The sequence below is a fragment of the Melospiza georgiana genome, chromosome Z, assembly GCF_028018845.1.
Source record: "Melospiza georgiana isolate bMelGeo1 chromosome Z, bMelGeo1.pri, whole genome shotgun sequence".
NCBI lineage: Eukaryota > Metazoa > Chordata > Aves > Passeriformes > Passerellidae > Melospiza > Melospiza georgiana.
This window is the reverse complement of record NC_080465.1, coordinates 18,989,420-19,015,941: the sequence shown is the minus strand read 5'-3', so window position 1 is coordinate 19,015,941 and position 26,522 is coordinate 18,989,420. Positions and strand designations below refer to the sequence as shown.

The 26,522-nt window shown below is 48.8% G+C and overlaps 1 protein-coding gene across 5 annotated transcripts; it reads left to right on the top strand.

Moving 5' to 3' along the window:
* On the top strand, positions 1–25,937 carry TMOD1 (tropomodulin 1). 5 transcript variants are annotated; one of them, XM_058043286.1, is made up of 11 exons: positions 391–471; positions 10,995–11,158; positions 13,007–13,163; positions 16,393–16,512; positions 19,449–19,538; positions 19,957–20,087; positions 21,626–21,733; positions 23,197–23,340; positions 23,778–23,922; positions 24,990–25,053; positions 25,794–25,937. In XM_058043286.1, the coding sequence occupies exons 2-10, from the start codon at positions 11,039–11,041 to the stop codon at positions 25,022–25,024; spliced, it is 1,050 nt and encodes a 349-aa protein (XP_057899269.1). In that variant the 5' UTR covers positions 391–471; positions 10,995–11,038; the 3' UTR covers positions 25,025–25,053; positions 25,794–25,937. The 5 variants fall into 5 exon arrangements, with proteins under 5 accessions (XP_057899267.1, XP_057899266.1, XP_057899269.1 ...); XM_058043284.1 differs by lacking the exons at positions 391–471; positions 24,990–25,053 and adding an exon at positions 1–64; XM_058043283.1 differs by lacking the exons at positions 391–471; positions 24,990–25,053 and adding an exon at positions 216–279.
* Positions 25,938–26,522: the final 585 nt, after the last annotated feature.

Below are 26,522 nucleotides of genomic sequence, written 5' to 3'. Positions count from 1 at the left end.
GCAGCGCCCCGCAGCTGCCCCGGGGATGGAAGGAGCGCGCTTGCCATCCCGAGCGCGGCGGAGGGTAAGGGCCGACCCAGCCGGGGCCCGGGGCGGGGGCCGGGCCGGGCGCAGCTGTTCTGGGCCGGGAGGGGCGGCCCCGCTGAGTGACGGCCGGCCCGGGGCCGCGGCCGGCCCGGACCCCCGCCCCCGGCAGCGGCGGAGCCGGCGCGGCCAGGACGAGCCGCCCGGGCTCGGCTCGGCACGGCACGGCTCGGCTCGGCTCGGCGCACGGGTGCGGTAAGCGAGAGAAGGGGCGGCGGGCCCGGCCCGTATCAGGGCACAACATTTGGCGGGCACCGGGCGTCCCCAGCTCGACAGAAATAGCGGGCGCCGCTGCGGTGCGGGCAGCGCAGGAAAGGGAACGGCTGGGGCGCTGTGCCTGCCTGCCTGCCGGCACACTCGCCTGCCTGCCGGGAGCCGTGCCCGCAGGTGGGAGCGCGGAGCCGGGATGCGCGGAGCCGGCGGCGAGCGTGCGGCTGCCGGGGATCCCGGGGCTCGGGCAGGCGGGATCCCCGGGCTCGGGCAGGCGGTGTCCGGGTCTCGGGCAGGCGGGATCCCCGGGCTCGGGCAGGCGGTGTCCGGGGCTCGGGCAGGCGGTGTCCGGGGCTCGGGCAGGCGGTGTCCGGGGCTCGGGCAGGCGGGGATCCCGGGGCTCGGGCAGGCGGGATTCCCGGGGCTCGGGCAGGCGGGATCCCCGGGCTCGGGCAGGCGGGATTCCCGGGCTCGGGCAGGCGGTGTCCGGGGCTCGGGCAGGCGGGATTCCCGGGGCTCGGGCAGGCGGGATCCCCGGGCTCGGAGCGGCCGGGCCCCCGGCGGGCGGGCGGGCGGAGGCCCGCGGCGGAGGCGCTGGCATGAACGGACGGACGGATGGATGGATGGATGGCGGGCAGCCGGCGGCGCTCACGCGTGTCCGCGGCAAATCCCGGCGGGGATCGGGAGTGCTGGCACGGTGGGAGGAGAGGGCTCTGCACGGCGCTGAGCGGCTTGCAGAGGGCACCGAGAGTTCTTCTTTACTGGTTTTGCTTGCGCTTGTAATACGGGGAGGTCTTCCAGGAGATGGTTTTCCAGACAATGAATCGCTAGAAAGCTGTGCTGCTTTTGTAAGGGAAAAGTGGAAATTAGCAGGGGGGAAGGTTCCTTGGGGCCGTTTGTTGTATTTGCCTTGGCCCTGCTTTCTCTAGCTTGAAATAGTCACTGCCTTGAAAAGCATTGCCTGTCCTAAAGATAACCTTTCTTTACTCAGATGGACACAGCTTCTGCCCTCACTCTGTGCTCATCTGTTGCCCTCTGCTTTTTAAATAGTCATGGATGGTTTGTTGGGCAGAATCCATAGCCCTCTGCCTCCCTTCAGAGCCAGCTGCTCTCCCCTTATGTGGAGGTCCTTCCTACTTGCTTTACATCTTTCCTTGGATGTTGGGCCTTGAGCCCAACAAGGGTGCTCAGCCATGTGACTGCAGTTGGTTTTAAGTGGTTTGATTTGTTTTTTAATCCCTTTCTTATGTGAACTGCCAGATCATGCAGCAGTAAAGAGTGATTTCCTCGTTTCTCATCCAGATTTGTGCTGAGAGGTGGCACCTTTTCTGAGAGCAAATACTGGACAAGCTTTTTGGGCATGGAACCCATGCTTCAGGTCATAGCAGTGAGCTCTTTTGCCCTCTTGAAAGGAAGAGCTGGGCTACAACATGGAAGCCAAGCACCATCTTGCTCACATTGCAAAAGCCAAATTCCTTTTGCAGTGCTGCCTCCTGACAGCGTCTGTACCTGTTGCCCTAATGTACACACGGCTGGGTATTCCAACCAGCACACTGCCTCACAGCCTCACTGCTTCTCATTTCAAAGTCTCTGTTTTCCCCCTGTCAGGGCTCTTCCCCCACCCCTCCTTCAGCACTGCATTGTTTCCCAGCCTGACTCATCTTGTTCTTCACACACTTCTCAGCTCTGATGGTCTGCTGCCTTTTCTCCAGATACTGTGGTTTTGCATAATACTGGAAATATGTTGCTTCCCCCCCACCCCCTTACTGTATTTGGGAAAGCCAAACAGATATGGGAACAGTCTGGTCTATCTCACTACTGACTTTCTTTGCCTAAGTTTCACTTTCATTCACCCAAAGGATCATTTGATTCATCTTTACAAAAGTTCCTGAATTAACCCTTTGTAAGAAGCACCAGTCCTCTGTTGCCAGATGTGTAGCTCCTATTCCCCAGAGCAATGTGCTACTAAATGTAGTGTTTGCAGGTGAATTGTTGTGCTTTTCTGTGTGCTGCTTCGCTGTTTTTCAGGTGTGTGGAGTTTTTATGAAAGCACAGCTAGGGGGAAGGAAACTGTGATCTGCCTTCTGATTTTTTTCCTCAAGAGCTGACAGTCATTTGCACATCATGAGCTAGCAAGACTCACTCCTTTGATCAGGCGGAGACCCATAGACAAAATGTCTTCACTTAATAAAAGTGAAGCCTTGACCAGGCTCTTGGGAGAGACAGGACAGAAAGTTGTGTTCCGTGACTCCATGGTGCTAAATGGCCCCATGTTCTTGGCACGTGGAGGCAGCACCACGGGAGGTTCTGTGGCTCTCCAGCCCATCCCCAGCTCCCAGCAGACCCCTCCTCAGACAGGGAGGTTCTGGCTTCATATGGCCTGTGTCTGCAAATCCCCAAAGATGGAGATTCCCCCCCTTCCTGAAACCTTGCCTTAGAGCTGCATCACCCTCCTCAGAGGGAATTCTTCCCACTTGTTCATGGTGAATGAGATAAACACATAACAGAGGTTATCCTGGGTCAGACCAAAGTCTGTACATCCCAGGACACTGACTGGGAGCAGCCTGGGGAAAGCTTGCAGGCAAGGTTGCAGTGGGCTCACCCAGAGCTCTCTCCCATGCAGGCTCTGTGCAGCTTGGTAGCTCTCCCAGCTGGAGCTGGTTTCTTTGCTTCTGCAGGCCTGGCACGATAGTGTGAGGGTCTCTCCTCTGTTAATACCTCGCTCAGGTTTGGTGCACATTGTTCACTGCACACTCACTGCTGCTGGAACAGAGCCCATTTGGCTTTGGTGTTAATTAAGCATTGGCCTGTCTGGGGCTGATTAGCTGCACCTTGGTGGGGCAGCTCCCTGCCGTTCCCTGTGCTTCAGCCACACTAGCAGCAGGGTGGGCTTGGGATGTGCAGGCATTCGTGTGTTACTAGCAGCACTCTGTGCTTTGGCTCTGGCTCTCTGGCAGTGCTGTTTCACAGGACATGGCCATTGCCCACCTGAGGATGAGGCACTGCTCAGTGCAGGACAGGAGCCTTTCTGCTCCAGTGTTCATCATGCAAAACCAGAGTGTTCCACAGAAACAGAGGTGTCCATCCGAGGGCTAAGAGAAACTCAGGAAAGAAACCCAGGATCAGTTTCCAGAGGAGACTGATGGCTGTGAAGCTTCCAAGTGGAAGGGTTCAAGTTACAGAGCAGGAACTGAGTGCAGAGTGTCACTAATGACTCAAGTGTGCCCACATGCTTTTCACAGGGATTAGTAATTAAGCAACTCAGTGCATGCCAGGTGCATGAGACAACCTCACCCCAAAGAGGAGAACACATAACTGTGTTTACAAGTGTGTCTTTAAAATATGTGAAGTGGGGGAGATACAGCTGGGATGCTTTGTGTTTGGGCTTTGTTAGATCTTGGCCTGGTCACCAAACATCCAGGCTATTTGCTGATGAGAAAGACCACTTGGTGAGCACCAGTATTGAGTTGTGTGGCTTGCAGGCTGCAGGGCTATTGACAAGAGGAGAGCCAGGAGATACAGGAGTTGCTGGATATTGGGTTAGGAGCTGGGTGAGCTGAGAAGACTGAGGAGAGTGCAAGCAGTGTGAGACTTTCCTCAGCACTAGTGGACAAAGGGACAGGTTACTTAGCTTGAGCGCAAGGAGCCTTCCCTAGTGTGTGCATGACAACAAAGTGTTTGCTGTGGAGCTGTCAAGGATGGGAATGTCATCTCTGACGTGAGGATATCCATGGGAGTGAAGCTGCACCGTCAGTAGGTCTTGCCCATGGCCTATTGAACTTCACTGCTGCGGGGGTTGGGTGGTGACGGTAGCTGCAGATAGTGTTACATCTTCTGCATGGCTGGTATGTCACTGCAAGAATCACAAGTCATGTGCTTTGATAGATCCAAAATCCTTTCTTCCAGATGTTTCCTTCAAATATGAATTTCAGGATGTCTTAGATTAACAGCTGCTTGTTGGGAGGAAGCCTAGGTCTTCCTTGGAGAAGTTTCAGTTCCCTGAAGAGACAGCAGATTAGTTGTTGGATTTCCTTAAGAATGAGCCTCTTGCAGAGAGGCTGAGAGTGCCTCAGTCTTTCTTGTTGATGGCTGACTTGCCTGGAGCAATGAGAGTGTGTGCTCTGCTTTCTGCATCTGATATGGCAGAGCTTCTCACCGTCTGGAACATCCCCTCTCTTTTCTCTGTCCAATCTGCTCATCCAGGACACGAATTTGTGTTTTTTCTTCTTTAAGAATAATTTCCATTTAGGCAGCATGTTGCTGACTGCAGTTGGGTACCTCCGCAGCCTTCCTCTCTCCAGGCTGAATAAGTCCAATTCCTTTTGCTTGTTCAGCTTGCAAAGACTTGTGTTCTACTAGAGGACCTCAAATAGCATGAAGCATCCATCTGCATCTCAGTGGTGCTAAGCAGAGGATCCCCTTTGGGTCTCCCACGTGGATCTCCTGGCTAGACACTTTCTAATGCAGCTTGGACTCCAAGCCCAGGGCAGAGTCTATCGAAAGTCTTTTGTAGCTTTAACTAAAGTTTTCATCATCTTGTACATTCAAGGTGGTGATGCACGGCCCAGACAGGCCAACAGTACTTGATGCTGCAGCCTGGGTGTGTGTTTATGGCTTGTTAAAATAATGCTTTCCTGTCTTACTAGAAAATGAGATCTGCTTGAAAAGGAGTCTACAGAAACTCTAAGGCCATTACCTTAAGGGACTGGTCTTAGGCATTTATCTTCCTTTCATTTTAAGAAGAACAATGTACATTTGAAGTGGAGGAAACTTTTGAGGCTCTGTACCTCAAGTGCAGGGCATGTAGTCACTTGCAAAGCCACCACTGGGCTCTGGTAGTGTCTGTGAGAGAAGGGACTGTGGGGCTGAGGTGTGATGTTGGTACCTGTGTGCTGGGAGGAGACACACCTGTACCAGCACAGTACTTGTACCACACAATTCCCCTCGTGGGCAGGGTGAATCGTGGTCACCAGCACCCACCAGTGAAGAGTTCTGCTGTGTGTGGCTGTGTGGTGACACTGGGGATGGATCCAACTCCTCCTCTGCTCTGCTCTGATTTCCTACTGGGTTTTGCACAATTCACATAGATCACGTTTTTATATGTGGTCTCGGTAGGAGCTGATGTACATCTTTCTCTTCATTACTGCTGCATCTGGCCATAATTTGTTGGTCAGTTTTTGAAACTGCAGGGAGCTGGTTATGTCTGGTTGCCCAGTGACTCAAAAAGCAGAGTTGCCCATGGAGTCATCAGCACCCAATTATGTTGGGATGCAAGCTCAGAATTTGAAAATTGTCCCAGGAGGAGAGAATCAGCAGAGACTAGCTTTTTGGTGGATTGATCTCCTTCTTCTCTACATCCCCACTGTGCCTGCTCCAGCACTACATGTGTAACAGCTACCCCTTCTCCGAGTGCTTCTGGTAACCCCACCTGGCCTTAGACCACTGTGCAAGTGCCCCAGCTCTCCCTCATTGCAGAGAAGATCTCTGGGCTGACAGACCCTTTGCACACGTGTGCAGCTTCCCAAGGAATAAGGGTCTGAGTCCTGCATGAGATTTCATTAAGGTTCACTACTGGCTTTAAGGTTTGTCACCACATAAGGACTGACCACATAGGAACACAGTTTTGGTTTAGAAAAAAGCTGGAGATTATTTGTTCCTCTCATCCGCACAGCATGCATCTTGAATCTGCACCTGAGTGACTCAATGAGATTTAAGTGTATGCACAGAAAGCACCTGGTTTCTCTTGAATTTATAGGAAATGGTCACTTGAGGTCAAAAAACTCACACTCTGTCAAAAAGCACACCAGACACTAGCATTTATCTTTTAAGTTATGCTGCAAGCAAAGGAAAAGAAAATTATTGTAGCAACTATAGGGGGGATGGTTGATATTGGTTTGTTATTTTTATACTGCAAAACAATAATTCTGAACTTTGACTCAGATTTATACTTAAGCTGTAAAAAAAAAAAAAAGTCATAAATCAAAACCCTGTGTGAGTCAAACAGGAACAGTTTTCAAGCCACCCCTCATGATATGAATTCCTGCCTTCACTGCTCCTTGAATACAGCTTTCATCCTGAAAAGATTTCTGTCTTTAAACTTGGCAGTTTTTGCAGGAATCAATTGCTATGCTGGTCATGCTTGGCTACCTCCTTATCCCAGAACCCAAGCCCCATGCTCTGCTTTCACATTTCAGAGCACAGAAAATGTTTTGTGGTAGATTCATGGGCTGTCTGGGGCGAGGATGTTAATTTTTTTCGGACATGGCTCTCGTTGTGTGACAGAGTACGCAGAACTCCTGTCCTCTGCCTCTGGTGGTTGTTGGGTGTGCTGGTGGCCAGGAATGCCCCAAACCCTCGCACGGGCCAAGCCTTGGGCACGGTGCTGCCTGCGCAGACCCCCGAGCCAGGGCTGGCTGGGCTGACAATGGAATTTATTCCTGGAAAGCCCCGCACCTCGGCTGAGCTTAGCTGCGCTTTCTCCCTGTGTTTTGATGAAGGGCAGTGCTTTCTGTCCTGTGCTGTCCTGCTGCTGGCATGCTGGCACATGCGGGAGGTTGCGCAGGGAGGCGCTGGGCTGCCTGGCACAGCGTGCCCCAGGTGTGTCACACATGGGGTGTGCCAGGTGTGTCACACACGGGGTGCCCCAGGTGTGTCACACTCCATGCCCCAGGTGTGTCACACATGGGGTGGACCAGGTGTGCAACACTCCATGTGCCAGGTGTGTCGCACTCCATGTGCCAGGTGTGTCACACACAGGGTATGCCAGGTGTGTCACGCATGGCGTGTGCCAGGTGTGTCACACGGGGTGGGCCAGGTGTGTCACACATGGGGTGCGCCAGGTGTGTCACACACGGCAGGCCTAACACAGCACGTGTGGCTTCCACTGTGACATTTTTGTGTTTTCTTGAAACTTGTCTTGCTGCTGTTCCTGTCACTTTACCCAGTTCTCCCTCTCCTCACTTTTTCCTGGGGCTGTCAGATCACAGGGGGATAATCCAGCAGACCCTGCTGTAGCCTGAGCCCAGTGCTGCCCTGCTCCTGCCCTCCCTCTCGTCCACCTGAGGAGCACAGCCAAGCACTGATGCCTGCCCTCGGATGGTGGTGAAGCTGTGGGCCACGTGGGCCGCTCTCCCGGATGGATTTCCACCACTTCCCTGTGCAGATGTCAGTGCTGCTCTCAGGTTTCAGCACCCCAAAAAGGTCATGGTGCTGCAGGGGGCTGTACCAGTGCAAAGCACTGTGAAAGGATTATGTCCAGTGTTGTACAGGATGCTTTTCATTTTCATTTATTTTCAGCATCCATTGGTTTGCCTGGCACTTTTGAACCCTTCGGAAGGGAACTGTTCTATCCCCCTCATGATCAGCAATGTTGTTGTGTTTGGTTTGGTTTTGTGTTCCCATATTCATGGTGAGAACAGTCTTTCCTGTAGATGACCTTTTATTATCTCCCAGCGAATTCAATTTTTCTCCTTTAATAATTTTAATGATTGTTGTGCATTCCAGCCTATGTGCTGCTCAGACTTATTAAGTGCAAGTGCTTGGGCTGTCTTCCAGTGTGACTGACAAGTACTTTGAACAAAGAGGCCTAATATCTTGCTATCTTTGTAATCTATATGAATTTCAATTTTTTGAGGACTTAAAGTTGCAACAGTGTCGGTTCTGTTCAGTATGTGTATATTGCACTTATATTATTTTGTGATGCCTTCCTTAGCTGACTGAATGAAGAGTGATAGGGTTAATGAAAAAGAGTGAGAACTCGAGTTGTGCTGAAGGATCTTGTTGTTTTTTTTGAGCCCAGGTGAAGGTGGAACCTGTGTTAAACCATGCTTTTACTCTGGCACAAGTCAGGGAGAACTGTTTTGTGGTGGTGGGTTGTACTCTGTACAAACGAAAACAATTTCACTTAGGCAGAATTTATCTGCTTTCTTTTTACTGGCAGTTCAAAGCCCTCTTCCATTTACAGCAGATGGGCTGGTTTGGTTTTTCTCCCCGCACTCATTAGCAAGATAGGTTAGAAGAGGCCTGGGATGTGGAGATAAGGGAGCGCCAGCGAACACACTGGTCCTGGCGGCTGTGCAGGAGGAGACGGAGCTGAGCAGCTGGTTCTGCAGGCAGGGGAGCAGTACAGAAAGTCCTGCTGCCACGGGCAAGGCTGCTCCTCTCCATGAGCGGCCCTCTCAGTCAGTGTGCTCTCCACGGGAAATGTGCGAGGTGCCGGCACCGTCCGGCTGCACCAGCAGTCTGGGAAGGCACTGTGCCCCTCGACACTTCTCTCTGGGATACGCAGGAAATTAAATTCTCTCCACGGGGATTTCAGCTGTGCTTCAGCAGGCTCTGCACCTGTCTTCAGCCCTCAGGGCCTTTTCTATATGCAGTCTTGGCTTCATATCTCTGCAAGATGCTTTGAAACCTGAGGCGTTTTCCAGAAGCATTGCCTGTGTGCACTGACATCCAGTGTCTGTCCTGCCTCTCGGTGCTGACACCTCTGTCCTTCTGGAGGGAGGCAACAAGGTCACCCTGCGGGGCTGCACTCTGCTCCCAGACAGGCCCCTGCTTGAGTCTTGCCTGCATTCCTGGGAAGGGTCAGTGGCTGCCTCTGGGAATAGTTGTCCTCATGTAGCCAAGACAGATATTGCTCTGTGTGTGGCAGGTGTGGGCATTTTAAGCCCTTTTAGGGAATTTAGCAGCCTGGGGTGGGTTATTCTCTGCCTTTCTCCTTGCTCCTAGTTCCAGCTCCTTCCATGGCAGAATGGTCAAAACTACGTATGGCATATGAAATCCAGGCTGGTGGTGGCTCGCGCACTGCTATCTAAGGCTGCAGTAGCACAGCACATATCCAGATCCAAGTGCAGGCTGCTATTCTAGGATCTCCTGCCTCAGTGTTCATGGGCAACTGCAGTAAAGGCTGTGCCCTTCTCTGTGCCTGCAGGAAGGGCAGGCTTGCAGGGGCTGAGCTGGAGACACGGCTCGTAGGCTGGCTGGTGTGTGGCTGCTGCCTGCCAGCCTCACAGCACAGGGAGCCCTGCTCTGAGGGCTGCAGGGGGCTGGTGAAGCACAGGGCTCTGGGGTTCCTTCCCCCCACTCACAGACCCACTGCGCCACACCGCTCCTACTTCCATCCACCCTCCTGGCTGCCCTTGGCTTCGGTGCCCACAGGCTGATGGCTGCACCTTGGAGCAAACCAGCCAGTGAAAAGCTGATTTTCACCCTCTCAGTTCCCAGAGAAACTGAGGGACTTTCAGGGGCTGTTTCTCCCATCCAGAAGGCACCATCTCCTCGCGCTTCCTAAGTGCCGAGTGGCAGGAATGTGAGTGATGCAGGAATTGCCATCACACTAGTGGGGAACCAAACGTCTGACAAGATGACAGCTTCTAAATTTAAGGGCTTGCTGTTGAGCAAGCATGTGTGCATTACTGTGCCCTTTTGTGACCAAGCTAAAGATAATTTTCCTATCTGGAACAGCAGCTGTGTTGTAACTTGCATAAAAAAACTTCTCCACTAATGAAGAGTGATCATAAGAGCATAATCTGTCTGGAGGGGACAAGCAAAGCTGGAAAGATGTGATTCAGGGTAGGGCTCTGATGTTCCACAGGAGCTGAAAAGAGACCATTTATAGAAACTCAAAAGATGTTTGGCTCCCTAAAAAATACACAGGCCTTGCTGCTATTTTTAACGTAAATGTCACATAAAAGAATAGCAACACTTTAAGAAAAGTTACTTTAAATTATCTAGGACTTGGTATTCTCTGCAAAAACAGAGCCAAAAAAAAAGTAAATGTACAGGCAGTGCTGTGGAGCAGAAGGAGACTGTCAGCAAAAGAGCAGAGTTGGATATGCTTTTGTGTGTTATGCTGAGTGTACTTTTAACCCACCTGCATGTTTTCAACACATTGAACCTTTTTCTCTGCTCTCTTTTTGCTTGCAGAGGTCCAGTTACATGCATATGATTGTGTATGGCACATTGTATTAGGAGACATGGGCCAAACCTTGGGGTCAGCAGGGATTGTCCTGATAGACCATTCACTTCTCTTCTTGCAGTAGCACACAGGTCAGCTGCTTAGCTGGCAGCAGGGAAAACATGTGCTGTCCAAGGAAAGGTGGGTCACTAAATAGCACATTTAACTGGCAGCCTCCTGAACCCGAGTGGATAATACTTCCTGATCTCCTTGCGGCTTTAAAATACAGGAAGAAGTGCCATGCACTGTAGCCCTGTGGAGGTTTCAGGGCTCAGAGGTACTCATTGGTGCTACAAATCTGTTTTCCCCTCCAGTAGCGATGTTATCTGGAGTGTCATGTGCAGGGCGGTGTTATTGGGGGCTTGTAAGGACATGAGTGAGAGCTGATTGCTTCACGACTTATAGTTTATTGTCCTTCAAAGAAATAAGTGCCCAGGATGCTTCATTAACATCTAGCACTGCTTGCAGAAAGACATCCCTAGCCAGGGTCCTGTACCAAGAACTTCCTCAGTCCTGTCCCCTAGATCCGTGGTGGGCAATGTGCTACTGGAGCTGCGCCGCTCTCTCCTACCTGGGTGATTATCTGTGTGTGGAATATGAAAGGGGAGCTCTGAGCAATCTTTTGAAATCAGCTGTGCTTTAAGCACAAATCTCCAGCTCTGGAGTGTTCAGTGTTCCCCAGCCAGGCAGGCTGCAGCATCATGCTTCATGTGTTCAGTGCTAACATGTCTTGTTTTCATATCAGGTTCTGTTACAGCATAGAAGTGAGATCCACAAGACTCCTCTAAGATGTCTTACAGAAAGGAGCTAGAAAAATACCGAGACCTGGATGAAGATCAGATCCTTGGAGCTCTGACAGAGGAGGAGCTCAGGAAGTTAGAGAATGAACTGGAAGAGCTGGATCCTGATGTAAGTAATTTTTAATTGAGACGTTAGGTCGTGAATCTTAGTAATTGTGGGGGAGTGGGCTGCATTAGTAATCTGTATTTCAGTGGGATCCTTTGCAGAGCCTGTACTTGGAGCAAGAGTAGAAGACACTGGATGCAGATACACAGAAGAATTTTTTGACGTTGGAAGCACAGTCTACACGTGTATCTTTGTTTCTGTTTTTCTGTCCTTTTCCCAATGTGATGAGCATCTGTGACTTGCCGCAGCAATATGAGCCAGGGCTGGTGCAGTGCAGTAATTCTGTGGAAAATGGATCTCTGTTTCAGAGCAGGCCACCTTGGAGGGAATGCTTTGCAGGTTGCTTGGTTTGAGGGTTTTCTGGGTTTTTTTTTGGTGTTTTGGGTTTGAGGTTTTTGTAACAAACTTCAAATGGCCTGTATTTTCATCCATTAAGGCAGAAATCCAAATCCTGGAGTTTTGCAAAGTGGGACAGTTTATTTTTAGCAGCCTCCTAGCATCAGCAGGAGCTGCACATATGCAAACATGGGGGCTGCTGGAGCCAAGCTGGTGAAAGGTTTTTGGAGCCAGCACCGCCCCATTGCAGGGGATGTGCAGAGCCAACTGGCTGGCCTCTGGTGTACGGCAATGTTACTCGAGGAGCTCGGGCACTGCCAAGTGAGAAATTGTTCCTGCAACATGCAGTTAGTGTTTCTGGAGTAAACGATGGGTGCTGTAGATTGCATCATCAGTATTTTTAATTGTAATGCAGGAAAATATTTGAGAGCTGGCAAACTGGCTCCTGGGATTAAGTGTATGGGCTGATGGGCTGGTAACAGCTACCTCAGAAGACATGGGGTGAGGCAGCATGCTGTGAAAGATGAAGAAAGGTAAAATAATTATGGACATCTGTCAATGCAGGTGTAGTCTGCTTGAAGATTGCATTTTTGCTTTGCACGACATGAAGTCTGTGGAAGCAAGCTGTCTCCTATGCCTCCCTGCTTGTGCAATTCACACACTTCTCTTGCCCTCCAGGGCTGCCCGATTCCAACTGCTTCCTGTTAGTAATTTTCCTTCCCAGGCTTTTCACTGACAGAGACATAAATTATAATGAAGTACTTTTATCAGGCAGGCATGGAAAAATCAAAGTGTGTTGTGCAGCATCACCTTGGATGTCTTAACAAGTAAATGTTGACTTCTATCCAGTAAAGCTTTAAAGAACATGCTTAGTGTCAAATCTGGGAATAGTCTTACTTACTGCATTAAGGCTGTTCTATATTTAAATATAAGCAGGTGTTTACGTGCCATATGTGTCAAGCACAAACCAACTTCCCGTGGAGGCTTACGTGACTGAGTAACAAGGAGGCAGCTTGAAAAAAACCTGGGGTTCACAGGGGGTTTGCTCTACAACCAAGCGATCTTCTCTGTGAAACCCTCTCTGTAGTTTTGTGGTGGATCCTAAAAGGCAGAAGAGAGCATCACAACTCTCTGATCTGCTCTGTGAAAGATCATGAGATTTAACTGAACTGATTCTTTTTGGGACACATGGAGCATTGTGGGCAGTTGCACAGACTCATATAGTGGGGAGAAGGTGGCTGAGAGATTCCAGAAAGAAAGGGCTGGAGCTGATGTTGCAGAGAAACCTCTACTGGGCAGCATTTGAAACTGAAGGGGGAAAGGAGTATCACGTATCTTGGATGATGTGGGAATGAGTGGGGCTGGATGAAGATAACCTTTGACACAAGGAGAAGCAAACTGCCCAGCACTGTGGAAGAAGAGTGGTGCAGTGAGGGGAGTGCAGAGGGGAGAGTGTTTGATGGATGGGGATTGTGGCCTGCAGAGATAACCTGTGTTTCTCACCTCCATGTCTAGAATGCACTGTTGCCAGCAGGGCTCAGGCAGCGGGACCAGACACAAAAGCCACCAACTGGCCCCTTCAAAAGGGAAGAACTCATGGCCCACCTAGAAAAGCAGGCAAAGGACATTAAAGACCGAGAAGACTTGGTTCCTTTCACAGGTGAAAAGAGAGGTATGGTCATCCTTTGCACTGTGCTGGGTGTACCACAATGAAGGCATAGTGGGTGCACAGCAGAAGGGTTATGTCTGATCTATGTGGATAAAACTTCTTTTTGACACTACTGGTGTGGTGAATCTGATCTCTCTGCTGCCTAGCCCCAGCCCAGGCTGGCTGATAAACTGGGGTGGACCCAAGAGGTCCCTGTGCTGGCTGATTTGGGCACCACCTGATATGTTGTTAAGTGCTGGACAGAAGTTGTATCACTGTGCAGCCTTCTCCCTTCCCCATGCATCTGAATCAGGTTCTGGGAAAGAAATCATCTTCTGTTCTCTCCTGTTCCTCCTTGCCCTGTTCTCCTGTGAGCTCCTCATGTTAAGCTCCATCTTTCACTGTTGCCTTTCACTGTCCATTTTGACTCTGTGAGCTTCTCACTGTAGAGAAACTCCACAGCTCTCCGCAGCTGTGATGAGGCCCAGCAGTTCCCATCTAGTTTTCATAATCTCTTGACAACTCCAGCCTTATTTGCCAGTCTCCTGCAGGTTTGTGTCTTCCTGCACCGTACCCTGCAGTGGCTGCTGCACTCCTGCTCTGCATGGCCTGAGGCCTCTTTTCTTCTCTGCCTCTTTTCTTCTCCTTCTGGCATCTTTTGCTGCTCTCCTTGTATATGATTCATTATCCGAGTGACCTTCCTGCTCCCATTAGAAATCCAAATATCATCTAACAAGGGACATGGTCTGGTCAGTCCTTGCCTCTGCATTCCAGAGGCTTCTCAGTAACTTCTCTCAGCTGTTGTGTCTCCCTCTGAGCCGTGATTCCCCTGCAGCAGAAGATCTGGTTGTCCAGTGTGGAAAAAAAAAAGCATGAAAATATGGGCATATCAACATGTTTCCTGAGGGTCTTTCTGAAAGGTGCCTCCAACACGGCTCCCTTAAAAAGAGCTTGTGTAAAATCTGTTCATTTAACAAAACCTGAGGCAGTATTTTTAGATTTAAAAAATTTTTTTAAAAGTAGTCCTTGAGAGAGGTAAATGAGTAAATTGAGTACTATCAGGAAGATTGGTTTGATACCTTTCAGATGTGCCCCAGTCCAGTGTTGCTTACCCACCTGGAAAGCCTAAAAGGTAGAAGCAGTGTTCTGCAGGAGACAGAGGTATTTCAAGCATTTTGAGTCTCCAGCATCATACTTCAGTCTGTTGAGAATTTAAAAGCATGAAACATATTTTCATTTGTAACACGCTGTTGAGAGAAGACACGACTTATGTTAACTGTGAGCCAGAGATGGCAAATTACGTATTCACAGCTGTGATGAAGCTGTAAATAAGTCACCACGTTTGAAGTTTGGAAGGTGATTTACTAGTTGGCCATGGGAGGTGCAGTCCCTGGCACACAACGACATAAAATGTCATGCATTGTCATCATGCATGCACTGTTTAATTTAAAGTTCAATCTTGTAACGAAGCACCGCTGAGATACAAAACTTTCTAAAACTTAGAAATTGACTGAAATTAGGTAATTAAAATTAAAATAGAATTAAACCCCAGAAATTCTGGTGTCACTGAGGTGTCAGAAGGAGTTACTGCATGACAGCAGAATTAAGTTTGCCCTGTTTCTCTTGTTCCCTGCTGGTGTTGCACCCACCAGAGGGTACATACAGTTTGCCCAGCCATGCATCTGGTGGGACAGGGGTTTCAGATCTCCACAGCAAGCCAGGGCAGACATTTTGCTGCTTAGTACCCAGAAGGTGCTGTGCAGTGCAGGCACGTGACACTCTGCCTATTTTTGCAAGAGCAGCTGTGTCTCAGGAGGCAGATTCCTGCTCTCTCTGTCAGAGCAGCATTGTGCAGGCAGAGGATAGGAGCAAAAGGCTCTTTATGGCAGCCTCCATTTTGTCCCAGGGGACCCTGAGGTGCAGTTGCTTCTTCCTTGAGTCTAAATTTAGCCCCTTTCTGCATATCCCTGAGCAGCAGGATTGTTTCTCCCTTTTGGTGTCACTGACTCTGGTTTCAGAGAGGTGACAAAAATAGTCCTGACTGGCATGCTGGGCCAGGCCTTTTGCAGTCACTATCTCTGCAGTGATCCAGGACTATTTTAGGGGAGGGGACTGCTCCAAAATATTCCCAGAGCCCTCCTGCACCTGTCCCAGCAATGCTGGATTTACCCAGCAGACTGCTCCCTGCTGTGGAGTCTTAAAGCATCACAAGCCTCTCTCTTTTCTTTTGGGCTGTCACAGGTGTATGCCATGTTGAGAAATCCCAGACCTGACCCATTCCCTCTCCGAGAAGGATCTGCTGCCCATTGCAGCATGAGCAGCAGGGAGCTGGGAGCAGCTGTGCAGGGCCATCTCCAGCCCTGTCTGCTGCCCCATTCCTCCTGGGATGCAGCCAGCCCCAGCAGAGAAGGTGCTGTGGCTTGTCCAGAGGGTGCCACAAGCAGTGGGATGGGGGCTGGCAGGAAGCCCACTGCGTCCAAAGCTCCAGCCTCCTGTCCATGGGGGCAACCCCTCAGGAAAAGGCCATGGGCAAGCAGCTAAGATGACAAGCTTGCATTACCAGCTGGACCTGTAGATTTGCACCTTTGACTTGCAGGGAATAGGTCTGTTTTGTGGCCTCCTGCTGCCCAGAGAGATAAAGCATAGGGTCTCCATCTGGCATGCTCTTTGCAATAAGGTTGAGTTACATCAGCTGCCCTAAGCCTGCTCCTCCTTGCATCCCATATGTTCACTAAGTGCTGTCTCTACTTGCTCCCAGAGCTTTCCACCACCTCCTTTCCACCCTCTTGTAACTAATGTGCCATCTGCCTTGCCAACATGCACAACAGCAAGAGGTGTCTTGGTGGCAGGACTGATCCTGCCCAGCGCTGGGACAGGCTTCTCTTGGGTGCCGGCAAACCTTCACCCCTTTTGTACAGCCTTCAGAGAGGTGCGGGTCAGGCTGTGCACGCCTTTCCGAGTGCTGGGCTATGAACAGCCGTGATCCTGCTCCAGTGTGCTGCTGGGTTTCCGTGGGCACCGTGCTGCTGGAAGGGCTGAGCTCTGCAGCTGCCCATGGCCTACCCCTTTGCATGGCAGCAGGACTCAGACCAAGCTGATGGAGAGCGATTCAGTTTCTCCTCTGATTTTTCTCTTGTACTCCCTCTGTCCTTTCTACTTTTCAAATCTCACAGCATGGAAATGCATCTGCAAGGGTAGCTGTGGACTGGGTGCTGTAGCTTATACTGAGAGTGACCTCATTTTGCATTCATAGGAAAAGCTTGGATTCCCAAGCAGAAGCCGATGGATCCTGTTTTGGAAAGTGTGACTCTGGAGCCAGAACTGGAGGAAGCCCTTGCTAATGCCTCTGATGCAGAACTCTGTGACATTGCTGGTAAAATAATTTCTCAGTAATCAGGGGTGAATGTTGTTCAACTTCTAGGGGTTATTTTGTTCTTTTGTGAGAAATGAGCTATTGCACTTTTTGCTGTTTCTCTAAATGCTGTCAGTTCTGACAGAATTCATTTATTTGTTAAAAAAAAATTACTGTAAGCCTGTGTGATTTAATCAAGAGTGGGGACCAAAGATGAGGAGGAAGAAGAAGGGTTTATGTATGGAACAGTGTGTGGTTTGATCTCTTCCTTTGTCGCTATCACTGACTGTTGCTAATTCCAGCCTGTACATTCAAGAGCAAAACTTTCTTCAAACCAAATCTTAGGAAACAGTCAAGCGGACCCAGTGGATTTCTTGCGCAGCCTGGTAAAGGATCTGCCGGGTTGTAGAAGCCTTTCAGTGGTCACTCAGGCCTGGTCTTTGTTAAGGAGCTTTTTCAACACATTTTAAGTGGTGGGTTTGTTGTGATTTGTGTGGTCAGACAGCCAGATGACAATACTGGTATGTTGCCGAAGGCCATAGTGTGGACTTAGCTCTGTGCTTGGGATAGGGCCTGCCTTGGCCAAAGGAGCACATGGACATCCCATGATGCCTTATGAAGCTCACATGTGCTCTGCTGGTCCAGCAGTCAGTGAATATTTCAGTGATACTGGCTTCTTCTTCCAGTTTTGTCTCTTCAGGTTTCCATACTCCCTAGCACTGTCCTCGCTGGAAGCCTGTAAGACTTACAAAGTCTGTAGAACAGCTGCACCAACTAGACCTCTTCTACATAACAATACCATCTTCTGGCTTAGAAATGTGTTTCTGCATTAAGGCTCCCAAACATATGTACCCTGGCCAAGCATTGCATCCCTGGATTTAACTATTTTTGCTGTTGATTCCTGAGTCCTGTAAAGCTCTGTCCTATAAAATCAGCCTTTGTAAGCTACAGATCTGTGTAGCAATTATTGTCCCATGGAAAAGCTCTTCGGGGCAGCTTGTTCTACAGTTGCTGGGAGCATACACTTAAGTGGGAGCAGAAATACCGATGTGATACAAACTGTTCTGGAATCTCAATATTGACAGTGACAACCTTGCTCCTGCCTGCTTAGCAGGATTAATTTAGCAGGAGCTCATTTTCCTCCTGCCTGTTTAGCAGGGACCATTGTGAGCTGTGGTGTGCTGGATCCCTTCCTTGGCAAGGCCAGGAGGGTGGCTCCCAGTAGCCCTGGAAGGGCTCCCACACCTTTGGTCAGGTGAGGGAGACAGAAATGGGGTGCCTTCGTTCGGCCTGAGTTCCTGCGGAGAACACACCATAAGCATCACACTTAGAAAGAGTGGGTCCCTCTTGTCTAACAACACAAACTTGAGCCCCCAAAATGCATGGTCATGACGGCAGATGCTTACCTCTCTCTGCAGTCCAGATACTCACACTCCTGGCTGCTGGAGAGATTTCATTGTCCAAATAAGCTGTGACTGGGGGACTGTCTGAGTTACCAAAATGCTGAGCCTGAAAATTCCTTTTCCAACCTGTGTTGCACCCATGAAAATTCCATCTGCAAGAAAATGACGAGAAAAGGGTGAGCTAAAATACAAACAATCACACTTGAAGTGCCCAGCCTCACTCAGACTTTCAGATGGAGACTGCTTGGCTCTGTGAGATCCAGTTGGGGATGTGCTGGTGGCCATGGAGAAGTTCACTGGGACACTTTGCTTCTGGCTGTCCAGCCTGTGCAACCCAGAGTCACGATGAGCTGTCACTATTGGAATTAAATCCCAATATTACCGGATGGAAGGTGGCATCACGCTGCAACATGTCACCATAACAGATCCTATTCTTGTGCTAGGCTTCAAGAATACCTTTCTCCTGCAAATTCCAGCCCTTCTTGGCCAAAGCAACAGAACATGGTGACACACTGGTGACAACAACGTCTAAAAAGTGCCTTTGTGGTGGCATGCTTGGATTTTAGGGAGAAATTTATTGTTTTCACAACTGTGTCTATCCAGAGATCAAGACTTGTTCAGATGTGTCTGTTTCAACAAATATTCATGTGTCTGCATTTTTCTTTAAAGAGTCATATAGCTTTTTTTAAAAAAAAAGTTATTGATTCAAAAATCAGTTTATTTTCAACTTGATCTGCATAGCAGGGTTACTTTTCAAAACAAACTCTTAACCCAAAAGTTCCTATGCCATTGATTTCTTGTATGTCATTTGCAGGAAGTTCACCAGAGCCCCCAGACATGGTTTAATTTGCATTTGCATATTGTCTTTGCAGTCTTGAGTCTGAGAGACACAAATTGGCTGAGTTTGGCTTTTGGGCTCCTACAGCATTTGAAGGTGTTCGTAGCATCACTTTCTACATTTTGGCCAAGACAGCAGAGCTTTAGCTTCTCGCAATGTCACCTTCCAAAGGTACAAACGTACCAAGTGCAGCACTCCAGCCTGCTGTTGAGTGAAAACACAATGTGCACTGCTGTGCTGCAGGTGACAGTCACTCCCTTGCTGCCTTGGGGTCCGTTTGGCTCCATGTGGGGCACAGCTCTTCTCCAAAACGGGGCTGTGGAATTATGTGGCATGTGCCCAGTGAGCAAGGGTGATGAGGATGTGCAGGCTCCTGCTGGACCGGGCCACTTTTACTAAAGCCTACCTAAGGCATTTTTCTGAGTGTTTTTTACTGTCTTCTCCCCATTATTTTTGTGTGATGCTGAGTCAGGTAGGTCACTGGGAAGCTTTGAATGTTTGTTGTCCACAAGAGGATGTTCCTCTTCTCCTGTGGCTCAGGCTATACTGGAATAAAAAAGCAAGCACATTGGAGAACTGTTGTATATTAATGTCAGCTAAGGTGCTTTGTCCTCCCTTTGCATGTTTTTTATGCTTGCACAGGGAAAGGTAGTGTGCTGTAGAGTCTTTTCCTGGCTCTGGAGCCTACAATAAGTCCTGTTCTCCTGTTTCTGTAGCCATCCTTGGCATGCACACCTTGATGAGTAACCAGCAGTACTATGAGGCACTGGGGAGCAGCACCATTGTGAACAAAGAAGGCCTCAACAGTAAGTGATTCATGTTAGCAGTATTGGGCTTTGAAGCTGCCAGCGGAGGCAGTGATGATTATTTTTAGGCTGAAGGGTAGAGCTGTGTGTGTCAGAGCAGCCTGTGATTGCTGGGGCCATCTCTGGTGCATCCTTGCCCTGTGCCAGCAGTGGGGTCTCAGCCACCTCCCCGGTGCCACCCGAGGGACAGCCTTGTGCAGGCAGTGTGCCTTGTGTCCCTCACATCTGGACACCAACAGCACACACAGCAGGCGCTGGCTGTCCTGGGCTGCAGGGCCCCAGTGGAGTGGCTTCTCATCTCATGGCTGCTTGTCAGGTCGTGCTTCCATCTCTCTTCTGGAAGGGGAGGAAATCACTCAAAGAAAAGATAGTGCTACTCAGGCTGCTTCCATTTTCACATCTTGCTTTTCACTCGCAGGTGTGATTAAGCCCACACAGTACAAACCAGTTCCTGATGAGGAGCCAAACTCAACGGATGTGGAGGAAACCCTGAAACGAATACAAAGCAATGATCCTGACCTGGAAGAAGTCAACCTTAACAATATTATGGTATTTGTTCCTTTCTACCCTCCTCTCCTAGTAACAAGACTCTGATGGCCAGAAGGCAGGCACTGTTTTGCTGCGCAGAGCAGTATCATCACACTGAATGTAGCTAGACAAGAAACACCAGTGCTTCCTTTCTCCATTGTGGGCAGCAGAATGGATTGTTACCTGCTGTGGGCAAAGGCCTGGGGTTGGTAGCAGGAGGATCCCTCTAAGTGCCTGGAAAAATGGAGCTGTGTCAAGGGTGGTCTGGGGACACCCAAAACTGGCTGTCTGGTTAGAGCCATTTTAGGTTGCTTTAATGACTTAGACAGGCATATTTGGGGGAGGGAATGTTGATGTGTATTATAAGATGGCGGGAGGAAAAAGCTTTCACAATCCAGATACTTGCCATAAAAATATGAAGAAGTCACCCTTCACGCAGGTGACTCTGTCTATCACCCAACCATCCCTTCTGTGGACTCTTTTGCTTCTTGTAGAAAAAAAGTCAGGACATAGCACCACTTCTTATGTTGCCTCTGGGACATATACATACGCTAAAAAATACAGCTTCTATTTTAAGGGGTCTGTTAAATGATGACATAGCTAAACAGCAAGAACACGGTTAACTGCACGTGCACATCAAAGACATTTTTGCTGTGCTATCCACACCTTTCTAAAACAGAAATATTTTTATTTTGTTTTTACTATTTGATTTGGGCTAGTGACCTCATCCCTTGAGGACACAGGGCTGAGGATTGGGCAGGCAGGCACTATTTTTGTATGTTGAACTCATGATTTTGGGATGGGGTTTGGAGAACTGGGGAGTGACAGTGGAGATGCTGTGCTTCTGGGCACTGTATTATGGCTCTGCAGATGACTTTGAGTATAGATTCCACATGGTGGGATCAAATGGTGTGGCAAGAAATCCAAGGTGAGGATGCCACTTACAATTTTAGTGAAAATTTGAACATCTGAAAGGGGTATCTAAAGTTCTTCGTAAGTGAAAAATACTGATTTTGAAGGAACTCAGAAAAAGCAGTGTGGATTTTTTTCTGGGCTGAGACATAGCCTGTAAGTGTTGTATAAAGCAGTCAGAGGTGTCTGTGATTTGTGTTATGAGGAGATAATTTCAGGCCTTTCTGGATCAGTTCCTGTAGGTGGAAATTTTCTGAACGTGACATGAATGTTTCTCAGTTCTGCCATTCCTACCAGAGAGCACAGGAGCAGTGCTCTGTAGCCTCACGGATCCTGGTTACAAGCATCCCCACAATGCCCATGTTCCTAGGTAGCTGAGTTTCTGGGCAACTAAAGTGCAGAGATGTGGCTCAAATCAAGTCAGTGAGCTTTTAGCAGAGCACAAAATAGGATGAAGACATTGCCATGCTCCTTAGAACATGCTGGTTATAAGCAAGAGTGAAAACTTGTGAAAACATTTTTCAACCCCTTCCCGAATTACTTCAGTGCATTTGGTGATTTGACCTTGATGAGAATCTTTTACATGTATTGCATATTCATTGCATACAGATGATGGCCTAACACGATTTCTGCAATTCTTGTCACAGAATATTCCTATACCAACTCTAAAAGCTTTTGCAGAAGCACTGAAAAACAACGCATATGTGAAGAAGTTCAGCATAGTTGGGACCCGGAGCAACGACCCTGTTGCTTTTGTAAGTACTGTGAGCTCATTGTCCCGGTGTTGTGACAGGAACTGTTCCCAGGCAAGGTATTTTCAGCCTTATTGACTGACTGCTTCTGCACCTTGTGTTGTGTTTGGCACATTCCACACCTCTGGCTGTTTGCTAATAATTCAGTTTCAGGAGCATTAGTGGAATCTAGCAACAGACAGGCTTTGGTTCCTTCACTTAATTTTTCATCTATGGAGGTTTCAGTCCTTTAACCATGCAGTCCTTTATTTCTCCTCTAGGATCTCCTGGAAAAGGAGCATGAGACAACAACTGATGTCCTTGTGGCATCTTCTAAAAGCAGTTTGTCTCTGGAGATTTGTTTCTGTTGGTACAAAGGTGTGCACACAGGCTGCTCCCCTGACACAGGTCTGTTCCAGCTGTCTCTTATGTGTTCTTTGTGCAGACGTGTGCAGAAGCAGGACTCTGCATCTCCTAATGTGTGGCCTCTGTAGGTGATAAGGGGTCTTTCTGGCTGCTGGAGTGATCTTAAATATCAGTGGGGACACAGGGAGGAGCCAGTCATTCTGCCTGGCCTTCCTGCTGCCTTGCGGGCTGCATCTTTGCATCCTTCTCCAGCACCATTGCAGTCAGCTTTTGCTCTTGGTCACCCAGGTTACCCCTGCCTACCTCAACACACACACACACACACACAGAGTTTCCTGCTAGAGAAAGAAACTCTCTGGAGGGCAATACTGCTCCTAAATGAGTTCAGGCACTCTGGGTTGGGGAGATTGCCTGTGCAGGCAGGACAGGTGCTGTGTCAGAGCTTGAGGGTGCTGTGCTGGGCTGGGGGAGCTGTGGGGCTAAGTGCTGTGGGTGCAGATTAGCCCTGCCGCGTGGGCATCACCTTCTAGTCCTTCAGCTTCACGTAGGTGAATCCTCCCTTGCAGTTTATTTGAAGTGACATGATCTGATCAGGTCTGGGGTGTTACGAGCATTCCAGCCACTTCTGGTCTTACCCACTAAGGAGGCAAAAATTATTAATATGGCTGCTTGGGAGGACACTTTGGATGTGGAGATCCCTTGTTCAAGACAGATGCTCCTCTCTCTGCATGTTTTAATGGGAAGCATCTCAACCCTGTGCAGTGCAGGGAGGGTCAATGCTGGTCAGCATCCTTGTCATACCATGCTGGCTTGAGAGGAGGGACAGATGAAGCTGTCACAGGGCAGCTGCAAGGTATCACCTTTTGGGGTAGCCCCAAGTGCTGTCCATGCCAAGTTTTGCTGTGGCCTCCAGCAGGCCCATGTTCAAGCATCCCCCTGCAGCAGGAGGGAGCCCCCTTCACTCCACATAGAGCACTTCCACCTGGTGGCAGTGAAACTGCACAGCATGTAGGATGCTCCGGGAGTACTCTGGAGGTGAGGGGGGCTGAAGCTCTGCTGCCCTGTGGTGCTCTGCCCCTCCTGTCTGACTGCCAGCTCCTCCTGCCCACCTCTGTCCACAGGCCCTGGCAGAAATGCTGAAGGTCAATAGCACACTGAAGAGCCTGAATGTGGAGTCAAACTTCATTTCTGGGTCTGGGATCCTGGCTATCGTTGAAGCGCTCGAGGGCAACACGTCGCTCGTGGAGCTGCGCATTGACAACCAGGTGAAGCAAGCGTGGGTGGCAGCTCTGCTCCGGGAGCGTGGGGGAGCAGAGTGTGCTGTGACACAGAGCCCGGGGCAAGCACAGCTCCCTGAGAAACCCACAGCTTGAGGCAGCTGCGCTATGGGCAACTCAGAGACAGCTGACTGACTGAGAGACCAGAATCCTGGTTTCTACACATGTCCAGCAGCTGCTAATCTGTCCTAGAAATAAAGTCTTTGGGCAAAAGGACTTGTGGGAATGTCTGCTGGAGGAGCTGGAGCCTCTCAGTTGTAGCATGTGTACAGGAACAGGCCAGCAGCTTGTTTTACCAGCTCCAAGTCAGAAATGGACACAGGTCCAGAGAAAGATCTGCAATCTCCACCCCTTCCCTCTAAGTGCTTGCTCCGAATCACCCTCTAGCCTGAACCGTTTGCTTTTCTGTTTTCTGTTTTCAAAAGAGTCAGCCCTTGGGCAACAAAGTAGAAATGGAAATCGCAAATATATTGGAAAAGAACACCTCCCTACTGAAATTTGGGTACCATTTCACTCAGCAAGGTCCCCGGCTTCGCGCCTCCAATGCCATGATGAGTAACAACGACCTGGGTGAGTCAAGCTGGCCAAAAGCTGGGAAGCATGGGAGGGTCCTGCGGGCAATTCCTGGTGGGATTAGGGCAGAACTGCTCATATTAAAGATGCATATGAATTAGACTGTGCCTCTTGAAGGGCCTGACGGTGTTTTGCCCCTCAAGGAGAAGGGCAGCCTTCACCAGCTGGTTTCTTACTGCGGCTGATGTCAGGCAGGCAGTGTTTCTTGCAGTTACAGTGGGTATTGTTGGGAAAGAACAAGGACAGCTGATGTGGTTCAGTAGGGCTTGTGATATAGCGTGTGGCACATGGGCTACGAGCTTCTAGCATTTGTGATTCCTGCCAACTGCTTGTCTTCCTCCAGCTTCATTCCCACTTTAACAAGGAGATGAAAAATAGTAGAGTCGAACTTGCACAGCAGTTAAAGTTTGGCCCATCCCCCTCAGCAAAACAAACTGCAACTGCTTCTAGGGATATGTGGGAAACCACATTGCTTTGAGTTATCTGTACCGTCAATGAAATGATTAGACGTGCTTGTGAAGCAAAATGTGGGCAAGTCTTCAAACTGCCATTTCAGCCAAAGCACGTGGCAGAGCCTTTCCATCGCTTGGCTACAAGCTGCTGTAGAGCACTGGAAACCAGGCCAGCAGTGCTGAATGCAGCTAACACACCCCCCACGCTGTACACAGCAGCTGTCATATCAGGCAGGTGATAAATTTGTTGTGTTTTAAAAACAAATGGAAAAAATCAATCATGCTTCAGCTGGTACTCTGCTCCTAAGAAGCACAGCCAAGTTATGTGCCAGTTCTTCTAGGATCATACAAAGTACTCAGTACCTGGTCACTCTAGCACTGCACTGGGAAACGCTTGCTATTTTGTCCTTTGGAACAGAGCATGATTTTTAATGACTCTGCAGCACCTGGCATGCAAAATAATCACCTCCAAGATTTACAGTCTAGTATTTTGATTGTTCCTGCTGTTAAGAGGACAAATTCAAAACTTGTCTTCCATGTAAGAGTTGTGTATTTTACCTCCTTGACCACTTAAGATCTGCATTTTTTGTCTGATTTGGTTCTTGTTTGCAGCTCGTATTCATCAGTCCGATGGTCTCCGGCAGTAGCATCTCAGCTGTACCTGGACAATGTATAAGTAAAAAAACCCTTTATTTTCCTCCCTGTCAGCAATAGCTCTCTGCTTGTGCTCCACTCCAGTGCTCTTGCCTATCAAGTGATGCTACCAGAACATGGTTTTGGTCTCGAATACCTTCTGTTCCCTAAGATGCTGTGTGTGAACCGACTGTGAAGGCTTTTATGTTCATCTTCATCAGCTAACTTCTGCATCCTCCTTATATTCTGGGTTTTTTTTCCACAACTTTCTTGGAGAGTCATGAGTGTAGGTGTCAAGAGGTATAAATCAATTTTTGGCTATGTCAACCATGATCAGAGGGCTGGAGCCCAATGGCTTAGGACAAGAGGAAATTTTTTTAAATTTTTTTTTTTAATTGAAAAGGCAGATTTAATTTGAAAAACCAGCAAAGGAAAAACTGTGACATCTGTTTCCTGCTGTCTTTCCATCAGTCAGATGATGAACTGGCTGAAGTCCAATTACAAAGACAAACTGTGAAATATCATTGACTACAAAATAAGGGAGGTAAGGCTGAAAGTAGCTGCTGGCCTTAAAAGTGCATAGGGAGAAAAACCTCATCTTCCTTGATTTTACTGTGTAAGGCTGTGCCTGCTGCTTAAGGCAGGAATTCAGAAGCTGATGCTATCCTGTTTCTTTCCCGCCAGAAAGTACATCTTTCAGCTCCTTTCTATGGCTGTTAGGGCAAGCCTGCCATCCACATTATCCTGCTGCCATGACTGACTCCTCTTTCTCTTCTTTTTCAGTGAGGAAGAGAAGACTTGCAGAGGTGAATGGGCCTATTTTTCCCAAGTGCAGAACTGGAGTGTAGTTCCTGGCCATGGAGGTCATTCCCAGTGATCTGTGCTACACTGTGGAAATCTAAAGGCAATAAGTGCCTTGACAGAGTATTTGTGGTGCCTCTGTTCTGTTTTATGCACTAACAGTTGAAACGAAATAGTGGCTGTAGTTTTTATGAAGATTTTATCCAGTAGGACTGTTGATGTTTTCTGTAGAGTTGGAAACTATTCAAGCCAACTTGTCAGTTTTATGCAACCTCAGTTCAGAGTACAATCCAGTGTTAAAGGGGATTAATTTTTCTATAAAATTCCTGCACGGTGTTTCATAGTTAGGATGTAGTATGCATGAATGAAAGATAAAATTGTTTCACACAAATCATAGAAGTATTAAAAAAATACTTTATTTTATTTTATTTTTCAAAGTTGATCTCAAGTAACTACAGAGGAATAACTAGTTTAACAAGCACTTCTAACATCTGGAGACATGGCTAATTTCAAGAATTGTGAGTTACAATTTTTGCCAACATTTGCTGAATCATTTGAGATGCTGTGTCAAATGCATCCCAGTGTTTCTTACAAAAAAACTGATCTCCACCCCCGACTAAATGGAATTTAAGGCCACCAAATATAAAACAGAGTCTCAAAAATCAAATGGTTTAGATGGGTGAATATCCTTCAATCCCATGCACATGTGAA

What these genes read in the sequence shown, in the direction of transcription:
- TMOD1 (XM_058043284.1), top strand. Translation starts at nt 11,039, where the DNA reads ATGTCTTACAGAAAGGAGCTAGAAAAATACCGAGACCTGGATGAAGAT. An exon ending in AGAACTCTGTGACATTGCTG is followed by an intron (nt 16,513 to 19,448) that starts GTAAAATAATTT and finishes CTGTTTCTGTAG; the next exon opens with CCATCCTTGGCATGCACACC. An exon ending in GAACAAAGAAGGCCTCAACA is followed by an intron (nt 19,539 to 19,956) that starts GTAAGTGATTCA and finishes TTTCACTCGCAG; the next exon opens with GTGTGATTAAGCCCACACAG.